Source organism: Myxine glutinosa, chromosome 4 (assembly GCF_964187855.1).
Source record: "Myxine glutinosa chromosome 4, kmMyxGlut1.1, whole genome shotgun sequence".
In the NCBI taxonomy this organism is placed as follows: Eukaryota; Metazoa; Chordata; class Myxini; order Myxiniformes; family Myxinidae; genus Myxine; species Myxine glutinosa.
Genome location: NC_136264.1, coordinates 163,712,929 through 163,737,311, shown reverse-complemented (window position 1 = coordinate 163,737,311; position 24,383 = coordinate 163,712,929). Strand labels below are relative to the sequence as shown.

At 49.0% G+C, this 24,383-nt stretch overlaps 1 protein-coding gene across 1 annotated transcript in view; it reads left to right on the top strand.

The window, feature by feature from the left end:
* Nucleotides 1-454: 454 nt before the first annotated feature.
* Nucleotides 455-24,383, top strand: part of LOC137425473 (RING finger protein 150) — a gene marked incomplete in the record, with an annotated part of 68,647 nt that continues 44,718 nt past the window's right edge. Inside the window, 1 exon segment of the mRNA XM_078776708.1 lies at nucleotides 455-1,015. Coding sequence (XP_078632834.1) covers nucleotides 592-1,015 — 424 coding nt within the window.

Below are 24,383 nucleotides of genomic sequence, written 5' to 3'. Positions count from 1 at the left end.
CCGGTACAGTCCAGTAGATGAAGAGGAGGAGCCGGGAGATGAAGAGGAGGAGCCGGGAGATGAAGAGGAGGAGCCGGTAGATGAAGAGGATCAGCCAGGAGATGAAGAGGAGCAGCTGCGAGATGAAGAGGAGGAGCCAGGAGATGAAGAGGAGCCGGGAGATGAAGAGGAGCAGCCGGGAGATGGAGGAGGAGGAGCCGGGAGATGAAGAGGAGGATCGGGAGATGAAGATGAGCCAGGAGATGAAGAGGAGGAGCCGGTAGATAAAGAGGGGGAGCCGGGAGATGAAGATGAGGAGCCGGGAGATGAGGAGGAGGAGCCGGGAGATGAAGAGGAGGAGCCGGGAGATTAAGAGGAGGAGCCGGTAGGAAAGACGAAGGGGAGGAGCCGGTACAGTACAGTAGATGAACTGATGAAGAGGACGGGCTGTCTGTTGGAATAGCCGGTCCATAACAAGGCGCACACTTGACCAGGCTCCGCTCATCCTCGAGTCCCGCCGATGCCCCGTGGTGCGTCGTGTCTCGCGCCGAGGCAGCGGCGGCACCACCATCGCCGCGTGAGCTGATCAAACAAAGCGGACGCCAGGCTGGCATGGCGGGCGGCCCCGGCATGTCGCTTCGGCTGCTGCTCACATTTCTTCTGGGCCTAGCGGCGTGGAGCGAGGCCGACAAGGAAGAGTCTTGGTACACCGCTTTCGTGAACATCACGTACACGGATCCCCAGAGCGGACACCTGCACACGGAGCGCAGCGAGTGCGGCCGATACGGGGACGATTCGCCCAAAGCGGCCGCGGGCGGAGCGTTACTGGCCGCGCTCGGAGACCGCTCGGCTTGCGACCCTTCGGCGACTCGCTTCGCCGTCCCGCCCGGGTGTACGTCCTGGATGGCGCTTGTGGGGAAGGGCAATTGCACGGTTCGGGATAAGATCCTGGTGGCTGCCGAGAAGAACGCGTCCGCCGTGCTCGTGTACAACGCACCCGGCACGGGGAACACGACGAGCGCCCTGCGCCACCGAGGTTCGGCTCATTCACATCTCGTTTTGTGTTTCCTCCCGCCTCCCCTCCTTCTCAACCCCCTCCAAACCCCTCAACCCCTCCAAACCCCTCAACCCCTTCAAACCACCCCTAAACCCCATAACCCTCCTCAATGCCTCCCAACCACCCATAAACCCCCTCAACCCCTCCAAACCACCCCTGAACCCCCCCATGCTCAAAGCCTCCGTAAACCCCCAACCCCCCTTAATCCCTCAAAACCACCCCTAAATCCCTCAACCCCTCCAAACCACCCTTCAACACCTCCAAACACCCTCAACCCCTCCAAACATCCTCAACCCCTCCAAACCCCCTCAACACCTCCAATCTACTCCTAAACCCCCCTCAACCCCTCCTCCATCCTCAAACCCCCCGAACGCGTCCGCCGTGCGAACCCCTCAACCCCTCAACCCCTTCAAACCACACCCCTTGCTCCCCCAGCTCTCTCTGTGCTCTGTCCCCCAAATATTCCTACAGGTCGCACAAGATCTGCCAGCAACCCTCTGATGGTTAAACTGCCAAAATCAAGACTCTCTGCTCACCTTCACTCCTTCATTCCTCTTTTCTCCCGCCTCTGGAACAAACTCCCTCACTCCCTTCAATCCCACTCCTCCCTCCAGGTCTTTAAAACAGCTGTTCACCACCATCTCTTATCTTCCCCCATCCAAAACCTTGATCTTTTCTACCCCCACTAATTCACCCCATATCCACCTTGTTTGAAATTCCAACTTCTTTCCTGGAAGTCCTGGCAGTGTCCATATGTTTTATACCTCTCCCACCCCCTCCCCTTCCCATGCCTTCCCCCCCCCCCTTCCCATGCCTTCCCCCCCCCCTTCCCATGCCTTCCGCCCCCCTTCCCATGCCTCCCCCCCTTCCCATGCATCCCCCCAAAGCCCTCTCCCTCCCATGCCTCCCCCCAAAGCCCTCTCCCTCCCACAGTTCTCTCGATGTCTCCATGTCTCTCGGTCCCTGCTCTCAAATGTTGTGTTTGTGTCCTTCCCCCTCTCTCCCCATCTTGTCTACCGCTCCCGATGTTATTTGTTTTATGTCTGTTTGTCTTTCTGTGTGATTAATGTTAGCTCTTTCACGAGCCCGATCTTGTATACAAAAAAACCCAAAAAAAAAACAACCCCTTAATCCCTCCAAACCACCCCTAAATCCCTCAATCCTCCTCGACTCCTCCAAACCACCCCACAACCCCTCCAAACCACCCCACAACCCCTCCAAACCACCCCACAACCCCTCCAAACCACCCCACAACCCCTCCAAGCCACCCCACAACCCCTCCAAACTACCCCACAACCCCTCCAAACCCCCACAACTCCTGCAAACCTCTTCAACCCCTCCAAACCTCTTCAACCCCTCCAAACCCCCTCATCCCATCCAAACCACCCCTAAACCTCCCAACCTCTCCAAACCCCTCAACCCCTTCAAACCACCCATAACCCCCCTCAATGCCTCCAAACCACCCCTAAATCCCTCAAGCTCTCCAAAGCACCCCTAAACCCCTCAACCCCTTCAAACCAGCCTTAAACCCCCCAACCTCTCCAAACCCCCAACCCCCCCTCAACGCCTTCAAACCACCCCTCAACTCCTCCAAACCACCCCTCAACCCCTCCAAACCACCCTTCAACCCCTCCAAACCACCCTTCAACCCCTCCAAACCACCCTTCAACCCCTCCAAACCACCCTTCAACCCCTCCAAACCACCCTTCAACCCCTCCAAACCACCCTTCAACCCCTCCAAACCACCCTTCAACCCCTCCAAACCACCCTTCAACCCCTCCAAACCACCCTTCAACCCCTCCAAACCACACCTCAACCCCTCCAAACCACACCTCAACCCCTCCAAACATCCTCAACCCCTCCAAACCCCTCAACCCCTCCAAACCACCCCTAAACCCCCCCCACCCTCAAACCTCCCCTTAAACCAACCGAAGCCCCTTAATCCCTCCAAACCACCCCTAAATCTCTTAACCCTCCTCAACTCCTCCAACCACCCCACAACCCCTCCAAACCACCCCACAACCCCTCCAAACCACCCCACAACCCCTCCAAACCCCCTCAACCCCTGCAAACCTCCTCAACCCCTCCAAACCACCCCTAACCCCCCCCCCCCCAAACCACTCCTCAACCCCTCCAAACCACCCCTAAACCCCTTCAAACCACCTCTAAACCCCCCAACCTCTCCAAACCCCTCAACCCCTTCAAACCACCCCTAAACCCCATAACCCCCCTCAATGCCTCCAAACCACCCATAAACCCCCTCCAACCCACCCCTAAACCCTCCTCAACCCCCACATCCTCAAACCCCCCAACCTCCCTTAATCCCTCCAAACCACCCTTAAATCCCTCAACCCCTTCAAACCACCCCTAAACCCCCCAACCCCTCCAAAACACCCCTAAATCCCTCAACCCCCCTCAACTCCTCCAAACCACCCCACAACCCCTCCAAACCACCCCACAAGCCCTCCAAACCCCCTCATCCAATCCAAACCACCCCTAACCCCCCCCCAAACCACCCCTAAACCCCCAAACCTCTCCAACCCCTTCAAACCACCCCTCAAACCCTCCAAACAACCCCTCCAATCCACCCTTCAACCCCTCCAATCCACCCTTCAACCCCTCCAATCCACCCCTAAACCCCTCTAAACCACCCCTCTAAACCACCCCTCTAAACCACCCCTCTAAACCACCCCTCTAAACCACCCCTCTAAACCACCCCTCTAAACCACCCCTCTAAACCACCCCTCTAAACCACCCCTCAACCCCTCTAAACAACCCTCAAACCCTCCAAACCACTCCTCAACCCCTCCAAACCACCCCGCAACCCCTCCAAACCACCCCGCAACCCCTCCAAACCACCCCGCAACCCCTCCAAACCACCCCGCAACCCCTCCTAACCACTCCACAACCCCTCCAAACCACTCCACAACCCCTCCAAAGCACCCCTCAACTCCTCCAAACCTCGTCAACCCCTCCCCCAACCCATCCAAACCACCCCATAACCCCCCCAAACCACCCCTAAACCCCTCAACCCCTCCAAACCACACATAAACCCCTTCAAACCACCCCTAAACCCCCCATCCTCTCCAAACCCCTCAACCCCCCTCTACCCCTTCAAACCACCCCTAAACCCCATAGACCCCTCAATGCCTCCAAACCACCCATAGACCCCCTCAACCCCTCCAAACCACCCCTCAACTCCCCCCCCCCATGCTCAAACCCCCCCTAAACCCCCAACCCCCTTAATTCCTCAAACCCCCCTCAACCCCTCCAAACCACCCATCAACCCCTCCAAACCACCCATCAACCCCTCCAAACCACCCATCAACCCCTCCAAACCACCCAACAACCCCTCCAAACCACCCCCCAACCCCTCCAAACCCCCCCCCAACCCATCCAAACCATCCCTAAACCCCTCCCAAACCACCCCTAAGCCCCTCCAATCCACCCCTAAACCCCTTCAAACTACCCCTAAACCCCCCAACCTCTCCAAACCCCTCAACCCCTTCAAACCACCCCTAAACCCCATAACCCTCCTCAATGCCTCCAAACCACCCATAAACCCCCTCAACCTCTCCAAACCACCCCTGAACCCCCCTCAACGCCCCCCATCCAGAAACCCCCCCCTAAACACCCAACCCCCCATAGTCCCTCAAAACGACCCCTAAATCCCTCATCCCTCCTCAACTCCTCCAAACTACCCCACAACCCCTCTAAACCACCTCACAACTCCTCCAAACCACCCCTCAACCCCTCCAAATCCCCTCAACCCCTCCAAACCCCCTCAACCCCTCCAAACCCCCTCAACCCCTCCAAACCACCCCTAAACCCCCCCCCCCCACCCTCAAACCCCCCTCCCCTTAAACCCACCGAAGCCCCTTAATCCCTCCAAACCACCCCTAAATCCCTCAACTCCTCCAAAGCACCCCACAACCCCTCCAAACCCCCTCAACCCCTGCAAACCTCCTCAACCCCTCCAAACCACCCCTAAACACCTAAACCCCATAACCCCCCTCAATGCCTCGAAACCACCCGTAAACCCCTCAACCCCTCCAAACCACCCCTAAACCCCTCAACCCCTTCAAACCACCCCGAAACCCCCCAACCTCTCCAAACCCACCAACGCCTTCAAACTACCCCTAAACTCCATAATCCCCCTAAACCACCCATAAACCCCCTCAACCCCTCCAAACCACCCCTAAAACACCCTCAACCCCCCATCCCCAAACCCCCCCTAAACCCCCCAACCCCCATTAATCCCTCCAAACCACCCCTAAACCTCTCCAAAACCACCCCTGAACCCCACCAAACCACCTAAACCCCTCAACCCCTTCAAAACACCCCTAAACCTCCTCAACCCCTCCAAACCACCCCCCAACCCCACACACCCCCCGCACCATCCCCCCCTCCCACAACCCCCCTCCTCCCCACACAACTCTCCTTCCCTCCACAACCTCCCCTCCACAACCTCCCCTCCACAACTGCCCGCCCACCCTCCTCCAACTCTCCTGCCCCCCACAACCTCCCTCTCCCCACTGTGCACATCAAACATTGTACAATGGGGTTAAGTCGCTTTTCTAAATTTGCACGTGACACTAAGCTTGGAATAGGTGTATCGTAGCAGAGAGTGGATGGGGGTCATCAGATCCAGGAAAGTCAACACTTTCATAGATTGGGCAAGAGATTGGCAGATGCAGTTTAACATAAATAGATGTACAGTCGTGGCCAAAAATATTGGCATCCTTGCACTTTTTTCAAATAACTCGTAATTTCCTCTTAAAATAAGTTGAAATTGACAAAAGTATTTGGTCTCCACAATTCTTTATTTCACTGTTAATATTACAGAACCTTTGTTTGTGATTCAGAACTTAATATATCCTTTTAAATCAGAAAATAAAAAAATGGTGTTGATAAAATTATTGACACCCGAGACTTAATATTTGGTAGCACGGCCTTTGAACAAAATAACTGCAGTCAAGCACTTCCTATAGCCATGAATGAGCTTCCTGCACCTCTCTACTGGCAGTTTGGCCCACTCTTCTTGTGCAAACTGCTCCAGTCTCCCAGATTTGAAGGGTGCCTTCTCCCAATTTAAAGAGTGCCTTCTCCCAACGGCTATTTTCAGATCTCCCCCCAGATGTTCAATGGGATTTAGACCTGGACTCATTGGCCACATCAGAACAGTCCAGCGTTTTGTCTTGAACCATTCCTGGGTGCTTTTTGAAGTGTGTTTGGGGTCATTGTCCTGCTGCAAGACCCATGACCTTCAGAGACCCAGGTTTCTGACACTAGGTTGAACATTGCGCTCCAAAATGCCTTGGTAATCTCCTGATTTCAGGATGCCGTGCACACATTCAAGGCACCCAGTGCCAGAGGCAGCACAGCAACCCCAAAATATCACTGAACCTTCTCTGTGTTTGACTGTAGGGAAGGTGTTCTATTCTTTGAAGGCTTCATTTTGTTTTCTGTAAACATAGAGATGATGTGCTCTACCAAAAAGCTCTAATTTGGTCTCACCTGTCCACAGGACATTCTCCCAGAAGGATTTTGGCTTGTTCATGTGTGTTTTGGGAAACTCCAGTCGGGCTTTCTTATGTCTCTCTCTCAGCAGTGGGGTCCTCCGTAGATCACCCTTTCATTGAGTTGGCGACTGATGGTGCGAGTTGAATCTGTTGTACCTTGTGTCTGAAGGTCAGCTTGAATATGTTTGGCAGTTGATCGAGGTGCTTTCTCCACCATTCAAACAATCCTTCACTGCAATCTTCGATCAAGTTTCTCTTGCGGCCACGTCCTGGGAGGTTGGCTACAGTGCATGGGCCTTAAAATTCCTGATAACATTGCATATGGTGGACACAGGAACATCAAGGTCTCTGAAGATGGACTTGTAGCCTTGAGATTGTCCACGCTTGGCTACAATCTTGTGACTGACTTCCTCAGACAATTCTCTGGTTTTCTTTGTTTTGTCCATGCTCATTGTGGTACACACAGTGACACAAAACAGCAGAATTACTCCTTTTCTCTATTCAAACTGGTTGAATGAGTGATCACCCCTCAGCCCAAATTGGGCTAAGGGGTATTGTCGTCACGGGCATCCGTCAACTTTTGGTTTCCGTCAATTTCGAGCAGAACGGCTTGTCCGATTAAATCCATTTTTGCAGTGTGTGTCGGGGTTGAGTAGAGGAAGGTTCCTTTCGAAAATGGGCGCGCTGCGATTTTCAATATGGCCGCCACGGCAGCCATCTTGAAATTGGTTTCCGTCAATTTCGAGCAGAACGGCTTGTCCGATTAAATCCATTTTTGCAGTGTGTGTTGGGGTTGAGTCGAGGAAGGTTCATGGGTGCGCTGCGATTTTCAATATGGCCGCCACGGCAGCCATCTTGAAATTGGTTTCCACCATGCATGGGCTGAGGGGTTATGCCCGCTTTGCGGTGCTATTTATTTTTTTATTGCAGACACCTGCAACTCACCACAGGTGAGTGCAATTCCAAAGTAAAGGGTACGTCGACACCTGCTTGAAATCTATGTATAACAACTTCTGAAAGGTGCCAATAATATTGTCCGGGCCATTTTAGGATTTCTGTGAGGAATAAGCTAATATTTAGCAATTTTTTCAGCTTTTTTTTTGTTTTGTTCCATTGCAAACCAAAGAAATACATTTGTGGATACCCAAAGATTTTTTAATTTCAACAATTTCCTGGAAGAAATGGTGCATTATTTGAAAAAAGTGCAAGGGTGCCAATCTTTTCGGCCTCGACTAACATGCTGCAGATGGGTAAGAATAACAAGAGCGAAGTTGATAGCGGACCATCGCAAATCCTCATCGATTCGCACCTTAAGCAAAGTTTTAAAATGGCAAAACGTTCCACTAGGAATGACCCAATGTCAAATTTTCAGTTAATTTTTGACCTCTGTGACCATCCTCGGGGGCGTGAACCAGGGTCAAGTCCCCAAAACTGTTACATATTTCATTTGTCCCCCCCAATGTTTATCCATTGACGAAGTTTAATCCAGGAATGTGCCCATAATTGCATTTTTTTTTTTTCGTATGTGACCTTTTCACCCCATGGCTCTAAGTCCCCATTGTTACGTGCTCCTCCCCGACCCCCTGGTCACGGTGTACCTCCGAAACCCCGAGAGGAGCCACGCAGAAAATGTGTTATTCCGTGTCAAAATGCGCATGCACTAGATTGGAGGTCACGTTTTTCGAAGCTGTTCCATGCGCTCAAGCTTTCGAAGCTAAGAAAATTTTTCACAATTGTGTTTTTGTCAAGACTGTATCTATCTTTCGGTGTGTGTACCTATAGCGTGTCTTGAGGAAAATTTTCGGTGTAAATTTTTCGTACATGTATACACAATCGTCGGTTAATTTGTGTCGCGTATTCTGAGGCCTAGTACTAGTACTAGTAGGCTTAGGCTACCGTCTCCGACCTTGTGGTTTTGTTTTCTCTCAGCGGTTCGTCGAATGCGCTGCAATTACTTTCGTTCTCTGTTTCGTCCCAGTCGTTCACCCCATACTTCCTTGTTTAATATCTCTACTCAAAAAAAAAAAACCCCCAAAAAAATATTTCCTTCGCAGTTCTAATTCGTTTATTTGTTGTTCTTATTTGTTCGTTCGTTCTTCGTTCACGTTGTTCGTGATCACGCGATCACGTGGTTAGAAATGTTTAATCTCTCCCCTGAAGAACTGTATTCTGTCAATATTGTTACGGCCCGCGGATAAGATGTTGTGTTTGCCAAGCGGATGGCCCCGCGGTCGTACAGTTACCCCAACTAACCTGATTCCCGAACGTTGGCCAGATCGCGCCACAGATATTCAATAGGGAAAAGACTAAGGCGACACGGATGTGAAGAAGAAGCAGACAAAAAGGTTGGAAATACGAATCTAATTTATTTACTATTTACAGTCTCAAAGAAACCAAGGAGAAGGAAAGATAATAAAATAAAATAGACAGAGGGATGGACCAGAAGGACACAGTGAAAATCGCTAGCTTACCTATGCAGTCTTAATTAACCCAGGACAGAACAAACAGAACAAACTCACGTACACAAGAAGGATGGAATGGCAGGAATGAATGCTGGAAGGAGGAATGGGAAGGTTCAGCTGGGGCAGATGGTTCGGGCTTGATCCCGCACGGGACGTCGGCTGGACCTCGACGACCACCGATGCCACCGCTATCTGGTTCCCGCGGGGTAACGGGTTGAAGCTGCCTGGTGGAGTCAACGCTGCTTCTCTGGCTCACTTCAGGACGCGTCTGCCGTCTCTGGCGTAACTGCTTGTAATTGACCTTGAACCTTCTCTCTCTTCAAAGCTCATCTGGATCTTCTTACGCAGTACCTTGCGCACGCGCTTTTATAACGCCTCCGGCGATCAAGCCGCCGGCCTTCAGGACACGCCCATTGCATTGGTGTGCTCACCTCGGCCCTGGTTGGTCGCGCGACCCTCTGGCTCCACCCTTGATGACGACGGGCGGGCACGCCTTTCTTCCCCGACCCGAGCACATGTTCAATGGTGGTTTTGGAGGGGATGTAATATTGGCAATCGAGGCTTGGCCATGACGAAAGGGGAAATGGAGGTTTTGGGAATGGGAATGAAGAATGAAGGGAATCTATCTTATTTCACTTGATGCAATGGAGTGTCATTTTAATGGAAGACAAAGCCATAACCTAATACACAGAATAAGGAAATAAACTACTGAACAAGGGTATTATAGTGTCCTTCAATGTATGCTTTATGGAATTAACTACCGGAACGCCCTTTGACCTTTATACACACTGGAGCAAGGAGGGCTCAGACTAAAACAATAATTCACAACCATTTACTATACAATACAACACAATCAAAAAAACACAATCCTCATTTCCGCAACAATATATTATAACACCTTTTTCTTCTTCTCCTATACAAGGATGCTTTCGTCTTGCTCACCAAATCTATTCATTCCAAAAAAAAATACCATCTCTTACAGTTCCTCTTTTCTACATTCCCGAAACTCTCCAGCTCTCCAGCCCTCCACCCCTCCTTCAGCGTCCTCAAACGTATTTTTGACTCGAAGGTCTCACTCATTTTGCAAAAAATGTTCGTTTCCCATTAATCGTACACTTTTCAAAATCCAATCTCACCCCTCCCCTCCAAAACTTCCCCATCCCCCCTCCCCTCCAAAATTTCCCCATCACCCCTCCCCTCCAAATCTACCCCCTTACCCTTCCCCTCCAAATCTTCCCCATCACCCATCTCTTTCAAATATTCCCCCTTGCCCCTCCCCTCCAAATCTTCCCCATCACCCCTTCCCTCCAAAACTTCCCCATCACCCCTCCCCTCCAAAACTTCCCCATCACCCCCCCCCCCCCATCAAAATCTACCCCCTTGCCCCTCCCCTCCAAATCTTCCCCATCACCCATCCCTTTCAAATCTCCCCCCTTGCCCCTTCCCTCCCCTCCCTCCTAAACTCCCCCCACACACCTCCCCTCCGAGAATCTTCCTCGCTCCTCCCCTCCTAGACTCCCCTCTCACCCCTCCTCCTCATAGCATCCTCCCTGCTTCTTCCCCCTTCCAACTTTCACCTTCATCTCCCCCAACCTTCTGCCTCACTCTTCCCCTCCTCAAATAACACCTCACTGTGCCTCACCCAATCTCCATCAAACCTTTTGTCCGCCCCATTCTTCCCTTTCTCCAAGCTATTCTGAAATCTCTGAAATCTCTTACACACCTTCAACAGCTCTCCCTACCTCTTCCTCCTCTTCCACATCTTACCCTACCCCACCCCCTGTTCTGTATCCGATGCTCCCCCTTCCTCTTCATTAACGGTTTGGACCTCAAACATCCGGTGCCTTCGCTCAAACTTGACTGATCTCTCCATACAGGTTGCTTCTGACAAACCAGATGTGATCTGCTTAACAGAAACTTTCCTCCTTCATGATGTCTCTGATTCCTTGGTATCTCTCCCAGGTTACTCCCTCCTCCGGTATGATAGACCTGAGTCTCGTCCTGGAGGTGGGGTTGCTATCTTTATAAAAAACTCTTCCTCACTCGCCCGCCACTGCCCTCTCTCCACCTCACCCCCAGGAATACCTTTGGCTCCGGCTTCCCCTTCGCTCCCACCTTTTGTTCATATGTGTGTTGTACCGTCCACCAAACAGTGATGACTCCATCTACATCTCGCTGTCTGATAATATGGACCAACTTCTATCTACCCATCCCAACTCTCTCTTCCTCATATGTGGTGATTTCAATTGTCACCATGCCAGTTGGCTGGGTGTGGGTACCTCTCTCACCAGCCATGGCTCTTCAGCAAAGGACTTCTGAGACTCACTGGGACTGACACAATCTGTCAATTTCCCAACCCGGATCTCAGTCAACGGAGCATCTTCTCTTCTGGACTTGGTTATGACTAACTTCCCTGAAAATGTCTGCTGCTCTTCTTCTGCTCCAATCGGCTCATCTGATCATGTGCTTGTTAAAGTGGACATCTCTCTGACCATTCTCAGAGAGCCTCCTCAGCGTCGACGAGTCTGGCATTTCACTCAGGCCAACTGGCACGGTCTTCAAGCAGCCATCAATCATCTGGACTGGTCTCCCGTCTCCACTGCCTCTGACATCAACTCATCCTGGGAATTCTTCCAAAGTTAATTGCTCTCTCTCATGCACAGATTTATCCCATCTCGTCTTCAGTTGTCATACCCTTCCTCCCGTCCATGGTACACGGAATCTTGTGGTGAGGCTGTTGCCCAGAAACAACTTGCTTTCGTCTCCTGGAAAGCAAATCCAACGGAAGGAAATCTCATTTCCTTTCACAAAGCCCGAAACAAGTGTGTGTCCACCCTCAGGAGAGCCAGGAAACAATATCTCTCCGTTCTCAAGACTGAACTCTCTTATCTGTCTCCCTCTTCCAAATCCTGGTGGCGTCTGGTCAAATCTGTTTCTGGTGTTTGTTCCCCCTCCATCCCCTTCCTTACCTCAAACGGCTACACGGCTGACTCCGCACGTGAAAAAGCTGAATGCCTCAACTCTGTGTTTGCCTCTAAATCTTGTGTCCCAAACCCATCCCTCTCTGTACCCACCGTACCCAGTCGTACCCAGCTGCACCTGGACTCTGTGTCCTTTCCTCCTGACAAGGTGGAAAAGTTTCTGTCAACCCTCGACTCTGATTCTGCAACTGGTCCTGACGGCATCAGCCCACGGGTCCTAAAATAATGTACTTCCGCTCCTTCACTCCCTCTCTCTGTTCTCTTCACCCTCTCTTTTGCTCAAGGTCATCTGCCATCTGCTTGGAAATCGGCCAACATCACCGCTTTGCACAAAAAAGGTGCAAAAACAGATCCTAGCAACTACAGACCAATCAGCCTTCTCCCAATTATCAGCAAAGTCATGGAATCCATCATTGCTTCAGATATGAAATCCTTCCTCTTCTCCAATGGCTTGATCTCTGACCATCAATTTGGTTTCCGACCTGGTCACTCTACTCTGGACATGCTGCTTCTGCTTTTTCAACAATGGATGGAGGTCCTCAACGCCAAACAGGAAATTAGAGCTGTCTCCCTTGACATTTCACGTGCCTTCGATACGGTTTGGCACCCCGCTCTGCTCACCAAACTCTCCTCCTTTGGTATCCATGGAAATCTCCATGCATGGCTGGCGGACTTCCTCTCTAGTCGTAGTCAACGTGTGGCCCTGAATGGGTTTCTCTCATCTCCTCTTCCTGTTCAGGCTGGAGTTCCCCAAGGCAGTGTTCTGGGCCCTGTGCTTTTTCTGGTCTTCATCAATGATCTCTCTGACTCTCTTGAAAATCCTCTCTATCTCTTTGCTGATGACTCTACTCTCTGTCGCTCCATTCCTCATCCCTCAGATCGGCAGTCTGCAGCCTCCTCACTCTCTGCAGACCTGGACAAAATCACAGACTGGGCAAACAAGTGGAACATGTCATTCAATCCCGACAAATCTCACACTCTTACGATGCCTCTCCGAAAAGACCGACTGGACAACCCTCCCTTCCACTTTCTGAATAATCCTCTCCAAGAAGTTCTGTCACTCAAGCTTTTGGGTCTCACTATCTGCCATGATCTTTCCTGGGAAAACCACATTTCAAATCTGGCCTCCAAAGCCAGTCGCCGACTTGGCATCCTCCATCGTGCGAAGTCCTTCCTTGGTACACCTGAGCTCCTCACCACTTACAAGGCTTTCATCCGCAGCTCTATGGAATACTGCTCTCCCCTCTGGTCTGGTGCTCCTGCCTCGCACCGAGCTCGTCTTCACGCTGTTGAAACCAAAGCGTTCAGAATCATTGGAATCTCCCGCGGTGAAGCTAACTCCAAGGGCCTTTCACTCACTCACCGCAGGCAGGTTGGTGGTCTTTCCGTCTTCTACCGACTCCTTTCTGGCCTTGCACCCCCAGCTCTCTCTGGGCTCTGTCCCCCAAATATTCCTACAGGTCGCACAAGATCTGCCTGCAACCCTCTTATGGTTAAACTGCCAAAATCAAGACTCTCTGCTCACCTTCACTCCTTCATTCCTCTTTTCTCCCGCCTCTGGAACAAACTCCCTCACTCTCTTCAATCCCACTCCACCCTCCAGGTCTTTAAAATAGCTGTTCACCACCATCTCTTATCTTCCCCCATCCAAAACCTTGATCTTTTCTACCCCCGCTAATTTCACCCAAAATCGTACACTTTTTTTTGAAATACCAACTTCTGTCTTGGAAGTCCTTGGTCTCCTTGTGTTTTATACCTCTCCCCCCCCCCCCCCTGCCCCCCCCTTCCCATGCCTCCTTCCCCCAAGCCCTCTCCTGCCCACACTTCTCCCTGCTCTCAAATGTTGTGTTTGTGTGCTTCCCCTTCTCTCCCCATCTTGTCTTCCGCTCCCTCTTTTTATATATTTTGTTTGTCTGGTTGATTTGTTTGTGAAATAAATGTTAGCTCTTTCACGAGCCTCGATTCAGTATACAAAAAAATAAAAAAAATAATCAATATTGAAACCACACCAATGGTTATCAACAAATAAAAATGTATTAAAAATCACACAGGAATAACGATACAACAATGACAGCAATCAACAATACAATCAACACATCTTATGATGGTACCATCAGCTCGGGTAAGATAAGATAACTTGTGCTCCAAGTGAGTGAAAAAGAACACTCCCCAATGTCTCTATACCTCAAAGGTGATCCCCTCCAGCGAGTGTCAGAGCGAGATCAAATCGAAACCCGAACCCTGTTCAGATGACGGGCCCGGTCACACTGCCAAAACAGCTCGCATGCGTAGTCGGCCGAAGCGGCATAAAGAGTCACATGGTCCAAAACCGTGTTGGGCAAACTCACGGAGGAATGGGAAATCCAAAGGCGCCCTCCAGATATGAACGTTCACTGTTCAGTCGGCGAACCGCAAGTTAATCTTCAAACTCCACGTTGCGCACACACATCCCCGACAGACGACAGGATGGTGACAGAACTGACGCGTAGCAAAGACCTTTTGCGATGAACAAAGCACGAGGTTCAAAATGGCCGACGGCTCGTACTTGAGTCGAAACGACCCGGCGATGATTCGTCAGAATTCCAACGCCAAACCTGACCACGCAGGTTTCTCAATCCCAGCGAGAACACCTATCGCAGGAATTCCTTTCAAGGAACTCAAAGTTCACTCGCGACTTTCGTTCGACAATGCTCGCTACGGAGCTTGAAGCGACTCGTTTCTTGTCCGACTTCACTCGCCCCGCCTCATTTTTTTCTCCCTCCTCTTCTCCCTCTTCTCCCTCTTCTTCCGGTTCCCGATCTGGTTTCCTGTTTCATTTAACATTAACATTTTTACCTTGTGACAATAATAATGGCTATCTCCCTCAAACAATAATAATAATACTACATAGAACCAGAAATGTTTCAAGGGGATGAAAACCACAACGGAAGTGAGGAATCCGTAACGCCATCCTCTGTGGCATGAGCCATGAGTCCAATCCCAAAAATGGTTTCGTATTGTTGTGTGCTTCCCCTCAGTGAAGACCGGGAAATCACAGATAGCAATCGAGCGTTAATGGCGGCATTCAGTTCCAATAGTGGATTGTACTATATACGCGCGAGAGGAAGAAAGAAGAAGAAGAGGCCGAAGCTTACCTGTCGCGTTCGCGGGCAGTTCCAAAGCCTGCAGGAAATAAACTCAAGCGGGAACGGGTTTAAAATGTACAAAAATAAACCGGTTTATTAAACGGAATGCCGGTAACAAGAACCGTGCCGGTAAATAAATGTCCTAAATTGGGATCCTTCACACCAGACTTAAACACAGACACAGGGATAAAATAACGTGGAATTAAAATAACGGTGTAAGCCTTGCACTTAGCTCAACCAGCTCGGGGTCTCGTCAGGATTCGTTGACTCGTCTGGTGCGTTGGCGGGTAGTACCGCCTGGTCGTTGGCGGGAACCGCCCGTTCCCGTGCTGCTCGGCCTCCGTACGCCGCAGCAGCAAGCCGCGCGTCAACGCGTCATCCACTCTGAGAACCGTAGTTCCCGTTGCCTCTCCTGGTTTCCCGGTGGCGTCCTCTACACGGTCGGTCCAAACACGAGACCGTGAGGGAGAAGGACAAAGGAACAAGAGAGGAAGGCGAAAAGTGAAGGCAATAGATGAGGGCAAGCGAGCAAGGGCGGAAGGCAAGAAGAAGAGAGAAAATGTCGGTCCTTCAGCTCTTTTAACATCGGCTTGTGACGTCATCTGCCTCTCTCGACCAATCCCCGCAGGTCAACCGCACCTAGCCCAGTTCTCCACCAATGGCTGCTTCGCTTCTCCCTCATGCCATTGGTCGGTGGTCAATCAGCGCGTCGCTTTCTTCTCAGCCTTCCCTCCGCCAATCAGCGGGTCGCCCCCCTGCCCCACCCCTGGCCCAACCACAAGTCCCTCCCAACTCAATTCCTCCCACCGGTAAACTCCCGCCCAATAGCGAGTCGCCTCCCGCTCCGCCCTGGCCAATCACGAGTCTCCGGGGCGTTCTTCGGCCTGCTTGAGCGATGTGTGCCTGCCAGGCGCGATTGTTAGTCTTGGTGCTTGGTGCCTGGCTTCCGGTTGGGTTTCACCATTATTTATGTTGTAGTTAATGGGCCTTCTTCACTAGTGTCTATGGTGCAGTCCCAAAAGAGCCAAAGGATAGATCACATACGGTAAGACTTACAAGGGATAATTTACCCCTATGCCCTAATCTAGTTAACAAGCCCCGCCCCCTTGTGATGGGGATGAATATACACTTAATCCGACATTCGGGCTAAACAGGTCCTTTACTTATGTACATCGAAGTGGTTCTTCCTACCCACGATCATCGGAGCACCTACCTATGCAGATCTACCTGAATCTATATATCGCTCCACGCCACTGACATAACACTATTTAATGCATCCCCCAATGTTGATCCATACACAAAGTTACATAAAAAATTTGCCCATAATTGCAATTTTTGGGGGGGTATTTGACCTTTTGACCCCACCCAATGATACTCTTGCACCTTCTTGCCATGTGGTGATCATAATTACCGAGTTTGGTGAATTTCTGCACAACCATTTAGGAGGAGATAGCGTGATGGACAGACAGGCGGCGCCAATTGCAACACACCCCAGTTTTTTTTTTTTTCTTTCAAAAAGCATGGGGATAAAAATAGGAGTGGGCTATAAATGGGTCATTTTTTGTTTTGCTTTGGTGACAGTTTTTTTGTATTTCATTTGACCTATCTCAACATGAAATGACAATTTTCGGCCTGGGGTCCAAGAAAACAGTGTGCAAGGCAAAAATCCAAAATGGCCACCGTTTTCCCTGAAAAATCACATTTTAGCCATAACTTTGTCATTTCTGGGTCTTTTTACTTGGTTGTGGTGTCTAACCCTATGTTTATGGGGTCAGGCAATCTATTTATGCAATTAGAAGTAGTGTCAAACCTTCAGATGTTGAGTTAAGACATATTTTTGCTGTATGTTTTGAGTTGAGACATATTTTTGATATTTTCGTTGTTGAGTAATCATATTTTTATTAAGACATGTTATATTGCCTATCTATTTATCTAATGGTTTGATGCAGACAACCTGACGACCATGGCTGCTGTTGAGAACAAGATTGGTCTTCGCGAACTCATTGTGCAGAGAGAGCCAGCGTTGAAGTCATATCTTCGGCAAAATTAATCTGTTGTTGAAACTGCTCTGACAGCGCTTCTAAAGCTTGTAGCACATGGGGGAGATGGGAAGACAGCATCGCTAGCAGAACAATTTGACTTGATTCTAGAGGAGGCTGGGGTCCACACGTCGTTTAGCCTCTACAAAGAGAAACGTTTTACTAGACTTGGATACCAGGCAGGTGCGGTCTATGATTGCATTCCCTACATCAAACAGCTACTCGCTGAGACACCGCTAAATAATCTTCTTGTTCGAGCGTGCAAGATTTACCTTGAGAATGATTTCATAATAGCAGGATTCAAAGCACTTGCTAATTTTACGTACAGGGTGACAATGCCCTACCTCAACTGCGTTGAGAGAGCAAGCCAGGATTTGCTGGTTGACATCCTTCCCAAGCTCTGCAGTGACCTTGCTGACAAAAATACAGACACCCTTAGTGACTATCTTGTAGAGTGGACACATGTGAAAATGGAGGACAATGCTCCACAAAGTGATCTCGATCACCTTCTTGGAGAGATGTGTGTCCAGGCCACGAAAGGAGTAGAATTGCAGTGCAAGCGTGAGTATTGGGACGTTGATCCTGATGCTGTACGAGCAACTCCTCTCCATACACTGAATGCAGACCAACGAAAAAACCTGCCGACAAACAACCTGAATGCGGAGAGGTACTTGGCCAAGTTTGGTTATCTCGCTTCCCAGTCAGCCCAACACTCAAACAGGATGTTCAAGGCAAAGAGGATCAAAGATGACCTTATGCTAACAGATAGACATGTCAATGAAGTTGAGCGGTCAACCACTGCTGTCCTCAAACACCTAGATGCAATGGAAGTGACATGGAGTAACAAACAGAAACAGAAGAAGAAACAAAGGTTGAGACAGAACCTGCAAAAGAAAGTGAGGGACAATGATTTTGTTGACCAACTTCTTGTGAAATGTAAAGAACACGGAGGGCCTGTTACATCTGTCAATGAACTGAAGATGCTCGTCAGTAAGAAACCACCTGAACTTAAAACATACTTGAGACAAGAAGTACAATACCAGCGAGTCACACATCCACGGGATTCAGATGCCCGCAAGGACCTCTACAAGGTCAACAAGTGGACTGAGAACAACCTAATTGAGAACCTGACTGTCATCCTGGGGGATGACCATCAAGCCGGGGAGGCTGTTGTGTTCCCATGCGAGGACGAAATCATGGAAACACTGACCAATACCAGTGTTGAAGAGGCAGAAGGACAGGAAGAACCCATGTTCCAGCCAAATCAATCCTTGGCTGTCATTTGGGATGAGAGTGGGAACAGGAGATGGTACATTGGGTTTTACCTGGATGATAATGGGGATGGAACCTTCCGAGTGGATCACCTGGTGCGCGCTGGTACTGGAGATGCAATTTGGCAGCGACCACCTGGCACAGATGACATCCATGACACTATCGAGCAGCAGGTTGTACCTGTGGCAGTTTCAGGAACCTGGGATTTCTCTCGCAGAAAGCCGTGTTACGTTTTAAGCAATGCCCCTGAAATTGAAGATATGTTTCGTGAAATATGCTAATTAAGGGGGGGGGGGGGAGAGGTAAATTTGGTCAAAAAAGGTATTAACTCAACATCTGATGGTTTGTGACTATTTCTAGATGCATAAATAGCTTGCTTGACCCCCAAAACATAGGGTTAGACACCACAACCAAGTACAAAGACCCAGAAATGACAAACTTATGGCTAAAAATGTGATTTTTCAGGGAAAACGGTGGCCATGTTGGATTTTTGCCCTGTACACTTTTTTCTTGGACCCCAGGCCGAAAATTGTCATTTCATGTTGAGATAGGTCAAATGGAATACAAAAAAAAACTGTCACCTAAGAAGAATAACAATAAAAGTATTTTTGACCCCCATATAGCCCACTCCTAATAAAAATAGAATTTACATAATTCAAGGGGCAAACTTGGAGCATCTTACACGAGAAGGAGCTGGTGGTGGTAATATATAGGGCGGAGGGGGGCATAGGGAGCTGTAAGCAGGCAGGAAGTGCCAGTCAATTGGCAGGTAAAACGAGCTGGGTTTTGGACTTTTAGGTTGTATTCACAGGGGGATTAATTATAAATAAAGAGTACACTGTACATGAACTTGGTGAGGCCTCATCTAGAATATTGGGTGCAGTTTTGCTCACCGCATCACACGAAGCAGATCACTGCCATAGAGAGGATTCGGTGTAGAGCTATTGGATTGATTCTGGGCCGAGCTAGACTCAGCTATGAGGAGTGACTGAAGGAGACAGGGCATTATACATTAGAAAGGAGGTGGTTATGTAGGGATATGACAAAGATGTTTAAAACGATGAAAGACAAAAACAAAAGTTAAACAAATTTGATGGTGCTCCATTGCAAGTCCCTACACTTCCCATCTAAAGCTAACTTTGAAGGATGGCAAAAAGTTCCTCCAGGAATGACCCAAAATCAAACTTAGAGTCTAAATATTTTGACCCCTGGGGTATAAACCGGGGGTCAAATCCCAAAAATGATTACATATTTCATGCGTCCCCCAATGTTGATTGCATATCAAAGTTTTGTTTAAAATGTGACCGTAATTGCATTTTTTAGATATTTGACCTATTGACCCCGCACCACTCGCACCAGTACCTCAATGGGGCGTTGCCTAAAAATTATACAGCTCTCACACCTTCTCACCATGGATGGCCATGCGGTGATCATAACTACCAAATTTGATGAATTTTTCCACAGCCGTTTTGGAGATAGCGTGATGGATGGATGGACGGACGGACAGGTATACGGACCCAATTACAACCCCACCCCCCGCCCCCTCCCCATTTTTTTTTTTAGCATGGGGAAAAGTGCAGTGCAAGAGTTCTTCAGCAGAATAGACAGCAAAAGGACCAGTAGCCATAGCCTGAATGTAAAGAAGAGGAGCATTAAGATGGTAGTCAGATAGGGAAGGGTCTTTTGCTCGGTACAGTCAATGCATGGAATGGTCTCCATGGAAACGTAGTGGCAGCAGAAACAGTAGATAAGTTTAAATTGAAATTTGGTACCTTGAAGCATTGGCGATTAAAGAGGTATTGGGGATGTTGACAGGACAATCAAGTTTGAGTATGGATCTCTTCAAGGGTCTTTAGTTTCAGTATTTATGGGTGATTTTGTGCATCTGTGCGGAATATGATGTTTGTGAGAGGGTCTCTTCAAGGGATAGTATGTGGTCGGGGTTGTGTATTCTTCAATCTAAAACTGCCCTCGCCAAACCCAGAAGAAAAAAAAAAATTTTTTTTCCAATTTTTAATTTTCACACCCTGATATCCCTGAGCCTGCCAGACTTTCTCCTCCCCTCCCCCCCCTTTCCCAATGAAATTTAGTTGTTTTGACGGAATTATTTAATCTGCTGTTGGTGCAGCACAGACCTGCTTGGCCTTATTGGCTCCTTCATTTGTTTTCCTTCTTCGTCCGGGTTATTTCTTCTCTTGTCTTGTTTCCGTTGAGTTGGCATTTGAAGATTGCCTGTGCGGTCACACATGCTCTGAACACTCTCGGTTTATGTGACCACCTGTTTTGGGTGGATTATTCGGTTCAACCAGTAGTTGTGGTGGTTCTATGCTCACTGCATCACTCCATCCTCATTCCTCTATGCAATCACTCCTTGGAGTCGATCAACAAGGTCCAGGTGCAGGGACGCAAATGTTGGGGTACATTGATTGGACAGTCCGAGCAAACCGATCAATGCTATTATAATACTTGCAGGATTATAATAGCATTACCAAATGCTACAATCCAGTTAGCATTGGGTAATGCAATTGGGCAATGTAATCACAACTCTATGTACGAAATCACAATCGCAATGTAATCACAATCACAACTCTATAAGATAGTGTTACGGATTCGTCACTTCCGTTGTTGTGGTTTTCATCCACTGTAAACATTTTTGATTCCATGTATTATTATTATGGTTGTTTGAGGGCAATAGTAATTATTATTGTCAAAAGGTAAAAAGGTTAATATTTTAAATAAAACAGGAACCGGACGGCGACGAAGACGAAGAGGAGAAAAAAGGCGGAGCGAATGGAGTCGGACAAGAAAGCCGAGCTGCTCCGAGTTCTGAAGCGAATGTTGTCGAACGACAGTCACTAGCGAACTTTCGGGTTTCCCGGGAAAGGGATTCCTGCGACAGAGTTGTCATCGCTGTGACCGATCAACCTGCGTGTCAGGTTTTTGGCGGTGGATTCCGTCGGCCATTTTGACTCGCGCGCTTTGTGCGTCAAGCAAGGTTTCTTTGCTTCACATCAGCCGTTTTCACCGCTTTCAGACGTATCTGGTGTGTGTGTGTGTGCGTGCAACGCGGATATACCTGAAGGTAAATCTGAGGTTTGCCGACTGCGAGCTGTGGAACGTCCATACCCGAGGGTGTGATTTCCCAGTCGCCTGGAGGGCGCCTTTGCACAGCTTTGGCAGCCGGACTGTATTTGGCAGCCGGACTTTGGCAGCCGGACCGTACTGTACTTTGGCAGCCGGACTTTGGCAGCCGGACTGTACTGGGACTGTGTTGTCCCCAGTCAACGGAATAAATCGATGATTGTGCCTTTACCGAAGGAAACGGGGCTTGACAAATTGAGTCCGGTTGCCACGTTAGCTGATCACTTTGTGAAGCTTTCCGAGTTATTCGTGTATCAACAGCCTATGGCCGACATCGGTCCTAATATTGACACTTAACAATCTGGGAATCGTGCAGGTATGTCTTCAACCCATTATCTTGTGCAAAACTTTATATGATCAGAGCAAGAGCTTCCTTGATCCAATGGGTGTGCAACTTTCTTATGCACCATGGTCAGCAAGTACGGTATAAGGGACCACTTTCTATACCTTCAACGGCAATAGGTAGGGTCCCACAAGGAACACACAGACAACTGTGATACTGTGATATGGTGATATGTGCTGTGAAAAAAATGCAGAACTAACTGAACGCTACCGAAAAAGGCCAATGCCCTATATTATCAGACTGCTCAATGAGGACATTAATGCCATTTTAGTTTGATTAATGTTGCTTTGTTATTGGCGCTGAGGAAGCGCCTCTAGCGATTGACTTCCAGCCAGTGTAACGCTAATTCCTGTCACAGGAATTCTGAGATCATATAAGTGGGCGTGGCAGTTCCTGATTGGTTCGTGTTGGGGGACTTCTGGGAGAGGCTTCGTAAACAAATATCCACCATTTTATTAACTCGCATAGCTTTGAGGCCTGCTTAGTTAGGCCCGTGCTGTCTTTCTCCCTCACACAGGTTTATTTCAATTCTAATTCGATATATCATTTCATTTTTAACAGTCGCTAACATAGTGTTAGACTCGGTTGAAAAAATTGCCAAGATATATTTTTTTTAAATCGCTGCACGGTCGGTCATACACCGCCTAAAATAACAGACGGGAAAATGGCGAGATATATTAAAAATTCGTGGCGGACTTTCCAATTCCTTTGCATTAATTAAATAAAATAATTCTGTATACTGATTTTTATTGTCATATTCTTCATTATGCCTATGTACTCTGAAATAATGAGGAATCGGGAATAACAAAAGTGGATATGTCAAATCTTACTCGATCCCATATTACATGTACTTTCATTGCATACAAATTATACTTCCTCCTAGAAATTCCATGCCCGAACCTCAGCGCAATCCAAGAGGATTCACTTGTTATTTGGTTATGATGATTGATTATATTCTTAGGCTGCTTATGTTATCATTATCGGTTATCTTGTAAATGATTCACAATTCAGCTTTATGGCTGCGATGTTTGGATAATAAAAACCATTCATTCACCTCATTTCATTCTTTCGACATGAATTAACACCAATTAAAACCAAACACTGGTAGAGATTCCAAGAATAAACAAGACAAAAATAGAGTTCATAGAACATGATACCCCGCACAGTGTTCATGTATATTGGCGTGTGGTTCCCTCAATTAATACTGAAAGAACCACAGAAGGGAATCGAGCGTTACTCCTGGGTGTTCAGTTCAATAGCGGATTTTATATCTACACGCGGGAGAAAGAAAGAAGAAGAGGACGCTGAAGAGCTTACCTGTGCGATCCCGCTGCTCGGTCCCAACAGCCTGCAAAAATAACTCGAGTGGGAACGGGTTTAAAATGTACAAAGAAAATAATGAAAGGTTTTATTTAACCGGAACCCGATAACAAGAAAAGCGCGCCGATAAACTAAAACCTAAATGGAGCGCTCCCTCGCCAGACTTAAAACACAGACGAAGGGAATAATAAATCAAAATAACCGTGTGTGCGTGCGTGCGTGCTTGCACTTAGCTCAACCAGCTCGGGGTCTCGTCAAGAATCGTTGGTCCCGGGCATGCAGTCCGGACCCGGCTCCGTTCTTGGTGGGAAAAAGGCCGCAGTCAGCTCGTTCACGCGCTGCTGGGCCTCACTGGGCGTCCTCTTACTCCTGGCCTCGTCGAGCGCGAAGCGAACAGGAGTTGCCGCACATCTCTCCTCCAGCTCTTGGCTCGCAACTCTGCCTCCTCACAATCCTCAGCAAGGTCTCGGCACACCTTCGTCCGCACTGAGGTCCAGAACGTGAAGATAGGGGGGAGAATTGTCGGCGCACAACCGTCTCCACCGAAGGCAAGAGAGACGAGAAGAACACAAGGGAAGTCCAGGGCAAGAGAGAAAATGTCGGTCTCCTCGTACTTTTAACGTCGGCTTCTTACATCAGCAGCGCTTCTCCACCAATCCCTGCCGGCCAACCCCACATGTTTAGATCACCACCACTCACACTAACCCCGCCTCTCACATCCTCGATGGTATCTGGCCAACCGGCATGCTGATTACTGCTCCTCCCTCTTTCCCCAATTGGCTGGTAGCTTCTTGCTTCGTGGCGACCAATCACGAGTCCCCGGGGTGTGTCTCTCGGCCTGCCCGAACAGTGTGCTCAACCAGTCGGGGTAATTAGGGGTAGTGTTTGCTCTGGGTTTCCGGTTAGTTTATTCTTTATTATTTAGTGCTATCAATGGTGTTTCTCACTGGTGTCTATGGTGCGGTGCCATAAGGGACAACGGGTAAATCACAAGGTCTTACGAACAGGGGAATTAACATAATCCCTACACTAGTGAACACGCCCCATTCCTCATAATAGGGACAAATATACAAGCTTAATCCGAACACGGTCTAAACAGAACTTATTACATCAAGGTTTCTACACTACAATCGGAGCATGGT